The sequence below is a fragment of the Ascaphus truei genome, chromosome 6 (genome assembly GCF_040206685.1).
Source record: "Ascaphus truei isolate aAscTru1 chromosome 6, aAscTru1.hap1, whole genome shotgun sequence".
Taxonomy (NCBI): domain Eukaryota; kingdom Metazoa; phylum Chordata; class Amphibia; order Anura; family Ascaphidae; genus Ascaphus; species Ascaphus truei.
The window spans coordinates 35,549,975-35,560,284 of record NC_134488.1 but is presented as its reverse complement, the minus strand read 5'-3'; the positions used below and the strand labels follow the sequence as shown (position 1 = coordinate 35,560,284).

General features: G+C 42.2%; 2 protein-coding genes across 2 annotated transcripts in view; one reads left to right on the top strand and one right to left on the bottom strand.

Moving 5' to 3' along the window:
- Positions 1–10,310, bottom strand: part of LOC142498033 (uncharacterized) — a 448,291-nt gene that overhangs the window by 177,012 nt on the left and 260,969 nt on the right. The window lies entirely within an intron of this gene.
- LOC142496423 (indolethylamine N-methyltransferase-like) lies at positions 1,159–6,827 on the top strand. Its single transcript, XM_075603120.1, has 3 exons — positions 1,159–1,374; positions 1,523–1,730; positions 6,062–6,827. Exons 1-3 carry the CDS (start codon positions 1,227–1,229, stop codon positions 6,489–6,491), a joined length of 786 nt encoding a protein of 261 aa, XP_075459235.1. The 5' UTR covers positions 1,159–1,226; the 3' UTR covers positions 6,492–6,827.

Below are 10,310 nucleotides of genomic sequence, written 5' to 3'. Positions count from 1 at the left end.
AAAAAAAAAAAATACAAGTTAAAAAAAAAAAAAGAATAGTGCTACGGAGCAGGCCAAAAGGATACAACAAAAGACAAAAATACTCTATGCTATATCCTATGTGTCAAAATACTGTACATGGCAGGTTTTTCCATGTTCTTGTGCAGAATAGTTCCATTGTGTTCATTCTCCCTCACTGCAGAGGTTAGTGATAATTTTCACAGGTAGTGAAATTTACGAGTGAGGGGCAGTGTTTATGTTTTGCTATGCGTTGTGTCCCTTTCTGGTATGTGTTGGCTGGTCTTTAACCAGATAAGCTTAGCTTGCATTTTACCGGAGGCCTAAGTGATAAGAAATGTGTGGTTTGCATTACTTTTCTTAATGGGTTTCTGCATTGGTTTGCTCAGTCACATTAAAGATGGTGTAAATAGTAGTGCAGCCATCTGTATGCCCCAAATTATACAAAATGAATTAATTAATTAGAGATAGGCAAAACCTGGTGTGTGAAATCGGAATGTTCCAGAACCTCATATTCCAAACCCAAACCCTTAACATTGTTAGAATGAGAACCTCAAGCCCACTGCCCATCTCTAGTGTCTCTCACCATATATTTTTCAATTGTTTTAAGTTACATTATTTTAGTTCTATTATTGTATACTTATTTTAGGTGAGTTCAGGCTTTATTACACAATTTTATTATTTACTGCAAATTTTGATTTTTTTTCTCCATTATTTGTAAGAAATCCAAAAATTAAAACAATCAAATTGAGGTTCAGTGACAATGGAACACAGTCAAAAACAGGAAAAGATTTTAGAAAGAAAACCACATCCCAAACACAAATAATTTTTATCTCAAACCACGGTGGAAGTGCCATCCCTTACTGTACAGTTCTTCACCTTCATACGGTGTGAATCACACTACAAAATGCTTTGTTTTTTAGCACAGACCGACTTGATGATACATAGACCACAATAAATCCACAATTTTAGTGTCATGTGTCATATCAGATGGATAATTTCAATAATCCTAATGACAAGTCATTATCCAGGCAACAACAGTAACAAACACGGATCAGCACCGTCCATGTGACTGTTTGTACAGGAGCTTATCACATGCTCTGGTAAATGTTGAAATACTGCGATGCCAACCGAGCTTCTACTGTTCTACCTTCTCAAGCGTCAACTTAAGGCAGAAATGTGCTACTGTACATAGAAGGAACAGGATCGTTGCACCAAGGAGACGCACAATGGATTCCAGTCTCCACAAGCATTACCATGATGAAGAGTTTGACCCCAGAGGGTTAATAGATGCATATTGCTATAATGGAACTAATTATATGTTTGAGGAGTTGGTTGTATATCCGATTACACAATTGTTTAAAACGTTCTCATCAGGTAGGTTCATTATTAGTTGATATTGAAATTACTGTAAAATATTATAACATTTTTGGGGAACTGAAGCATGTGATTCAATACTTTAATAATGTGAAAAACAGTATTGTCAAACAGGTGTCTTTTCCTATTTTCTAACCGTTGGGTGCAGGTCGTGTGAGAGGGGAAACCCTGCTCGATGTTTCCATGGGACCACTCGCTTTCCATCTCTTAACCACCTGTGATTACTTCAAAGAGATCAATGTGATAGAATTTACTGATGCAAATATCAGGGAATTTGAAATGTGGAAGAACAAGGAGCCCGGAGCTGCTGACTGGTCTCACGCCGCAAAAATAGTTTGTGAGCTGGAAGGAAAGAGGTAAAGTATATTTCGGAAAAAATTATCATCTTATAGGTGAGAAAAATTAATCCTTCATCTCTGGAAACAGGCCAAGCTTCCATCAAACCCGCTAATTAGAAACAAGGTATGGGTTGTATGTATGATGAAAAGCTCAATGGTTTTTTTAACGATACGTATGACAACTACCAGAAGGTATGGCTACCTTGGATATTATTTACAGGTACCGAAACGTAGCCCAAAATTTCCTCAGTGTATAATATTGTAAAACCACACTCTCTGTAATCCCAGAGGGTAGATCTGGCTGCCGTTCCCTGCACACATTTCTACTCTATCATACGAAATTTAGGTCTCTTATTATCAACACGGTTTACCCAGAGATATTTTTTTTTATATAAAAGATAAAGAAGCTGTCCTAGATTTTCTCTATACAAAATAAAGTATATGTTATATTGAAGTATGAAGAAAAAGGAATGCCGGCGCCAAGCGTGACAGTGACTAATATGTTTATATTATAATATAAAGTCCAAACTAATTGGGTGATAGTCCAATTAATGTCCTTAGATGGTCAGTGGGTAATCAACCGGACTGTGGAAACTCTCCAAGGGGTAGTGGAATATGTGAAAATAAAAGAAAATACATTATGGTGCAGTATATCAGTCAATGCAGATATAAAACCATGGAACATATAACATTAACAACACAGTACAAACATGACACACTGGACAAACTAACATTAACACAAGCCAGACTATAAATTAATGAAAAGCAATTTATTAACAACTAATTGTAGGGTTCTATGGTATGCAGACCTCAATCCAAGGGTGGGGGGTAAAATCGTTGCCCTACTCACGCAGTAAGGAAGTTTTCAAGCAGTGAGGATAAAGACACAGTCTTTAGTGATCCCAAAATGGCAACCGGAGTCTTCTTGCTGGCGTCCCACGTGACGGGGATGCAGTGTGAAGCCGCACGGGCCGCAGGAGTCGCAGGAGTTGTACCACCAAACGGACGTGACGTCACGCTCCTTCCTCCTTGCTCCTTCTGCCGAAATCTTGTCCTTTCGTGATTCTCGTCCCCCCACAGCACAATTCAGGATACTGGGCTGCTAATACCAGGAACCACAATCTTCAACTCTAAAATCAGTATTCCCAACGCGTTTCATGCGCATGCGCGCACTTTCTCAAGGGATGTCTTTCCCTTGAGAAAGTGCGCGCATGCGCATGAAACGCGTTGGGAATACTGATTTTAGAGTTGAAGATTGTGGTTCCTGGTATTAGCAGCCCAGTATCCTGAATTGTGCTGTGGGGGGACGAGAATCACGAAAGGACAAGATTTCGGCAGAAGGAGCAAGGAGGAAGGAGCGTGACGTCACGTCCGTTTGGTGGTACAACTCCTGCGACTCCTGCGGCCCGTGCGGCTTCACACTGCATCCCCGTCACGTGGGACGCCAGCAAGAAGACTCCGGTTGCCATTTTGGGATCACTAAAGACTGTGTCTTTATCCTCACTGCTTGAAAACTTCCTTACTGCGTGAGTAGGGCAACGATTTTACCCCCCACCCTTGGATTGAGGTCTGCATACCATAGAACCCTACAATTAGTTGTTAATAAATTGCTTTTCATTAATTTATAGTCTGGCTTGTGTTAATGTTAGTTTGTCCAGTGTGTCATGTTTGTACTGTGTTGTTAATGTTATATGTTCCATGGTTTTATATCTGCATTGACTGATATACTGCACCATAATGTATTTTCTTTTATTTTCACATATTCCACTACCCCTTGGAGAGTTTCCACAGTCCGGTTGATTACCCACTGACCATCTAAGGACATTAATTGGACTATCACCCAATTGGTTTGGACTTTATATTATAATATAAACATATTAGTCACTGTCACGCTTGGCGCCGGCATTCCTTTTTTTTCATGCCTTCTCACTGACTGTACTGTCAGTTTTTGTCTGGCTGCCATTATTGTATTTTTGATTGTATTTCACGTGTGTCCCATCAGGGTTGTTATTTTTAGCGCTGTTTTGCACCGTCTTTCTTTTGCTTTATATTGAAGTATATTATGTTATTGAAGTTTCACCAGAATTCTGTTACCTCCCTTACCCCTCTATCCTTTTTATTTTTGTACCCAACCCCCCAGCCCCAATAATTTTTTTCTTTTTTATTTATGTTATATTTCTGTATATTTTTACCTTGTTATCCAATAAAAATTTCAAGTTAAAATTTTTTTTTTCCAAAATTAAACCTTCGTTTGAGGGAGCAGGAAAACCCCACCAAAGAATCTCTATGCTCAATAATGTGCATTCATTTTTTTAAATATGTTTTAAAATGATAAAAGGACAAGTCAATGCTTCAAACTACACATGTTTTTTAATAAAATTAAAATGTAAAACCACTGACTAAAACATAATTAATGGAACAGAATCTCGGGACTGGTAAGAACTTGTTCCCAAACAATGCCTGTTGGTGTGCAATGGGGAGTAGGTAGTCTCGTGTCAGGTATATAATAACCCCCTTGTAGCCCTTAGTTGCCACATAGCCATGGGTTCCCAATGACTAGTTGGCCACTTGGGCTGCTATGGGGTTACCTTATGCTGTATAAAAGCTGCTTAACATTTCTTTATTGAACTTTTATTCTTGGTACTGACTATTAGAGATTGGAGAACCTGTCAATATCTGATATACAGATTTTCCAGGGATCTTTAACCAAAATAGGTTCCGCACATGGAAATCCGAAGATGGATTGGGCACTAAAGTACAGTGTGACAGTGGCGCTACCCAGCAGCTGGTTTAGATCCCATTGCTAGATAATGTTCTCTTTAGCAGAGGATGTGGGTTCTGATTCTGTTGGGCCTGACACCCGTACGCCCTTTCTCACAACTGGCTGTAGGCTTGTCAAAATAGTTCTTGTGGAAATTCATTAAATGGTGTGTGTGTGTGTGTGTGTGTGTGTGTGTGTGTGTGTGTGTGTGTGTGTGTGTGTGTGTGTGTGTGTGTGTGTGTGTGTGTGTGTGATAAGTACTGCATGTGGTAGAGGTGAGGAGCTTGTTCAGATAGACGGGTAACTTGCCCAGAAAGTATTTGAAGGCAAGACAGGAAAGGTGAACTTTGCGCCTAGACTCAAGTGATGGCCAATCTAGTTCAATGAGCATTTCGCAGTGATGTGTTGTAGTTGCATTGGAGCACAAAACGGCATATTGAATTGTAGAGGGTATCAAGTTTGCTAAGGTGGGTTTGGGGTGCCGAGCCGTATACTATGTACCCATAGTCGACAATTGGCATTAGCACCAGCTGTACGATATGCTTTCTGACCAGCAGACTTAGGAAGGATTTGTTCCTATAAAGTACATCTAGTTTGGCATAGGTTTTGGATGTCATGGTATCAATGTGCATCCCAAATGTTAAATGGTATTGGAGGGAGATTTAGGGGATATGTATGCTGCTTGGGATGCTATTAAAATGGTTATCTTATATTTATATGGTGTCAATCATGTATTCAGTGCTTTATAGCAATGTAATATATAAGAGTGGAAAATAATACTAATAATAATAGTAAGGAAAAGAGAATAATACATAAAAAACTAAGATAATACAGTAGCTACAATAAGGATAACTGAATTACATTTCTTAAATACTCATTAATTAGTTACTATATACTGACAACTTTCAATGTTTCAACTCTTAATAAGAATACCTTATCCTTCTACTTTCTGCCATAGGAAAATAACTCAGGTTTCTGTGTGGAAGGTGTGAAAGATGTCAGGAATTGTTAAAACATGAGATTTTTTAAATCCTTTCTATACTGCACTGGCACAGATAGAGACATTCACTGTACTTACTGAGCAGTCTTCTGCTCATTTTGACTTTTTAATTGTCTTACTCATTAGAGATGGGTGAATCCTCCAAAAGCCGTTTCCGGGATTTACACACATTTTCCCCCAAAAATCGGTTTAACAGTGTAAAATCCACAAACGGATTTGGTCAATTTTAACACGCGGATTCATCAAAATCCACCATTGGATACAACCCATGGACGGATTTCTAGAATCCAATCAGCGGATTCAGCGATCTTAACAATTGGATTCTACAAATCCGTCCACGGGTTGCGGAATCCGCTGAGTGTATTGCTAATAACAATTAATCCACAAGACGCGAATCGCCCTTTTTGAGATTGATCCGCTGAAATTAGCGGACCAAAGAAACCGGCTGATACATTGTGGATCCAAATGTTTTGGGTGAAGTTGCCCATCTCTATTAGTCATTTGAGGGACAGGTGTACATTATTTTCTGCATGTACCACTGTTTGCTCCAAAACTGCCATGTGATCCTTTTTCATTTTGTAATTTCAGCGAGGAGTGGCCAGGAAAGGAAGACAAAGCAAGAAGAGCAGTGAAACGCGTTGTCAAATGTGATCTTACCAAAGATAACCCTTTAGAGCCTGTAGTCCTGCCACAGATGGACTGTCTGCTCTGCATTGCTGCCTTACATGTTGTTAGCAAGGACCACCAGGCTTTCTGTAACAACCTGAAAAAACTAGCATCAATGCTAAAAACTGGGGGACACATGTTACTGATGGGGGCATATAATACTTCATGCTATATGATTGGTGAGCACAAATTCTTCTATCTGTCATGTGATGAGGAGTTTATAAGAGAGGCTGTTTGTGATGCAGGATTCATCATTGAGAATTTGGAAGCATTACCTACTAAAAAGACCAGCAATTTCACAGATTATGACCATGTTATGTTTATGATAGCACGCAAGGAGAGGGAGGTTTAGTGATAACAGTTAATACAACAATGTATATGACACTTTACCTACTGAATGGTAAAAAGACAGCAAACATCTCAATGACTACTTATAAAATAAAATTAATTACCATATATCTAGGAATTGTACATTTTAAAGTGTAACTGCAGTGACATGACATTGAAGTATGTGTGTGCATACATTTATTTGTGTACATACAGTATATGTACATGTATGATTTGACCTTCATTACTGTATGTATTCTTTACATTATCTATATTAATATGTTAGAATTAGAATAAAGTTATACTATAAAAATGTAACCCAAGCTAGCGATGAATTTAGAAAAATCCACCTGGAAGACACAGATGCACATTAAATTGCATTGGACATCAACTTTTGATTAACAGCCTATGGGGATGGGGGGGGGGGGGGTGGGGGAGGAGGGAGGTATGGCAGTAGACATGTAATACGTTAAGGAAAAGACAAACATACTGTATTAAAGAAAATAAATGGACCCATCAGCGCACCTGCGGCTCTACTACAACTTATATAAAGAACCAATGGGCCAGATGTGCATTGCTGCTGCTCACCCTCTAATACAGGGGAGGCCAACTCCAGTCCTCAAGTGCCACTAACAGGTCAGGCTTTCAGGATATTCCTGCTTCAGCACAGGTGCTAGTCATAATGAAAACCTGATATGTTGGTGTCCATTAAGAAATGGAGTTGTCCTCCCCTGGTCTAATATCTCATATCATTTGGAATTGTACATTTTTAAGTGTAATTGCAGTGACATGACAGGGAAGTATGTGTATGCACACATTTATTTGTGTACATACACTATATATACATGTATGACAAGACCTTTATTATGTATTCTTTACATTATCTTTACTATTATGTTAGAATTAGAATAAGAAAGTAACCCAAGCTAGCGATGAACTTAGAAAGATCCACCTGGAAGACACAGAAAACGCCTTACAGAAGACTAAGTCATCGTATTATGATAAATGTAATAAGGGGGACAAGATCTTAGCCAATACATTTAGAGGGTTAGGGTCTAAAACATGGATTATAGTGATTAAACCAGAAAATAGGGAAATTACGTATAACGTATAACGGCCAAAATTCCTACTCATATTCAGTAAACCTCATTAAGTGGGCGATAACGACTTGTATCGACGAAAAATGTTTTGAACAAAACCAAATTGCCGACTGAGTGGCGATAAGCTATTTATCGACACTTTTTGGAATTTTCATAAACACACGCGATTCTAGTAGCCGCAAGTTGGCGATCTCCGCCTATCGCGGCCCTAAAATGGCAATTTTCTCCCCAAATCCAAACGCCAGAAAAAGTATGCGTCGATAAGTCGGGACTTGCACAGGATTGATGCTGGGATCTCCGGAGCTGATACACATTAATACCAGCACCGGAGCCCCCTGATATGAATCCGATGCAGGAAAAACGCATTTACAGCCACTTCATTACCTAAGCGGCTAACCGCGAAGACAATGAAGTGGTTAACCACCCGTTCCAGGCTTATTGTTGGTAGCGGCGGTTGGTGAAGGGGGTATTTGGCCCTTAGTGGGTGTATAGGACTTGAGGGGGGGGGGTGTTGTGGGTGGACTTAACCCATTCATTACTTTACCGGTTAATACTGCTAAGGTAATGAAGGGGTTAACCCTACCGCTACCCACCCGCAAGGTCTAAACACCCATCCTTGGGGATAATACCCCCTTTCCCACCCCCGCTACACACAATTAAAACAATACAAACACAACAGCCACAAAATCCACCTCCTAGGCGACAATAAAATTGCAATATTTAATAAACATCAATACACCCCCCGGGCCCCCCATAATGTAAAACCATTATTTATTTTTTAACCCCAGGTGGTTTCCACTAGGGGCCATGGGCCTCAGGTGGTCCCTGTGGGCCACAATGGGGTCCACGGGTGGGCTCGCAAGTGTCTGGGTTCCCTGGGTCAACCCCACAGGTGTCTGAGGCCCTCTGGTGTTTCCCACTGGGGTCTGGGGGCCCTCAGGTGGTCCCTGCGGGTCCATGGGGCCCCCACAGTTTTGGGGCCCCCGGTTCTGCCCCGCAGGTGTCCTCCGTTGATTCGCAGGTGGTACCCGTGGGCATCCGGGCGGTCAGGCCCTTTCACAGGGTCGTTCCAATCGCTGGCAGCAAATCGCTCGTTTTGGGAATTTTGCTATGAACGGTAATGAAGGCTTGCTGAATACCGTGGTAGCAACACTCAAAAAAACGGCGATTTAAATGCCCTGGCGATATTTTTTAAGAACCTTTACTGAATAAGGCCTGTTGTGTTTCAAATGGGATTTTAATTGGAGAAGACTTATACAAGCTCTCAATTAAATGGGAGCACCCTAACTTTCATTCTCTAAGTTACAGCAAAATATAGTATCAGCTGTTACCTAGAAAAGCAGTGTCTGTGGTGCCGGTCCTGTTTGGTCTGACACTATTATATTATTAGAGTCATTAGGGGCCGTAGACTTGACAACTTAATATAATTCTAATAAATATGTTTTTTTAGACATTAGCATATTTCCCAGGGTACCTCAGGTGTGCACCTGTTTCAGCACAGGCAAATATATACAACTGGAGACACTACTAAATTGAACTTCTCCTCTGCACCCAATCCACAGATGGGTTTGGAAAAAGCAGTCAGAGAAATCTGTGGATCGGATTGAGAAAGGTTTGTCCATCTCTATTGGCAACTCATTGTGTCTTTGTGTAACTGTGAAAATTAGAATAAACACGTATGTAGCCAGGTCCCCCCTCGCGCACTCACCCCCTCCTTCCCCGTTGCGAGCGCGCGGTGTGGGTGTGCGGCCGGTTGCCATGACGCGATCAGGCGGTTACTATGGTGCGGTCGGGCGGTTGCCGGGGACGCGATCGGGCCGGTTGCCGAGGCCGCGATCGCGTTGCTGGGGTCCCCGGCGGCCGGTGAGCAGGGCGCCGCCATGTTAGAGCTGTTGCGCATGCGTGAGCGTGACCAAGACCCTGATCTCTCTGCTCACCAGATGGTAGACTTGTTAGTCCAGATCTATGGCAAAGAGGAAGAGGAGAGCGAGCTGTGGTTCAAATATTACGCTCTCCGACAGAAGGAGAAGGAAGACCTGTCCGACTTCCTGCAACGCATCCAGCTGGTCCTGTGGAAATTGCGAACTTGCGGCCTCATCCTATCTTCAGAGATGGACGAATATCGGCGCAAGCAGTTCCTCCGAGGGGCCATCCCCACTCATCACATCGTGATCATGATCAGGTGCTCACTAAAGGAGGGACCTCCCCCTACCTTCATGGACATTCTGGGGATCGTAAAAGGGCATGAGGCCTATACCAAGCTGCATGCAGGCACCAAGGTCAGAGATCCTCCGGCCAGTGACACCCCGGGAGCCTCCGCTCGCCGGACCAAGACACCTGTCAAAGAGGAAGATGCGCCACCCAAGTCGCCCTCAACGAAAGGGCGGGCTTCGGGGAGATCCTCCCCCACTTACCCAAGACGACTGGACCTCAAAGACGTCGTCTGCTATACCTGTGGACAGAAAGGCCATTTCTCTAGAGAGTGCCCTAATGGAGTCACCCAAGAAAAGGAAACGCCCCGTAAAGGAAGCTCGGCCAGGGCAATGATCTGTCAGAGGCAGACCTCAGAAGCCAAAACCACCGAGGCCACCCCCACGCCTTCCGAAGCCCCTCCTGACCTGAGCCCAGGCGAAGGAACTCCAGGGGGAGATGGTTACTGTCAGGTGGGCCCTTCGGCCATTGTACGTGTGGTAGTAGAGGGAGTCTATGCTGCTGCTCTATTGGACACCGGGTCTCAAGTGACC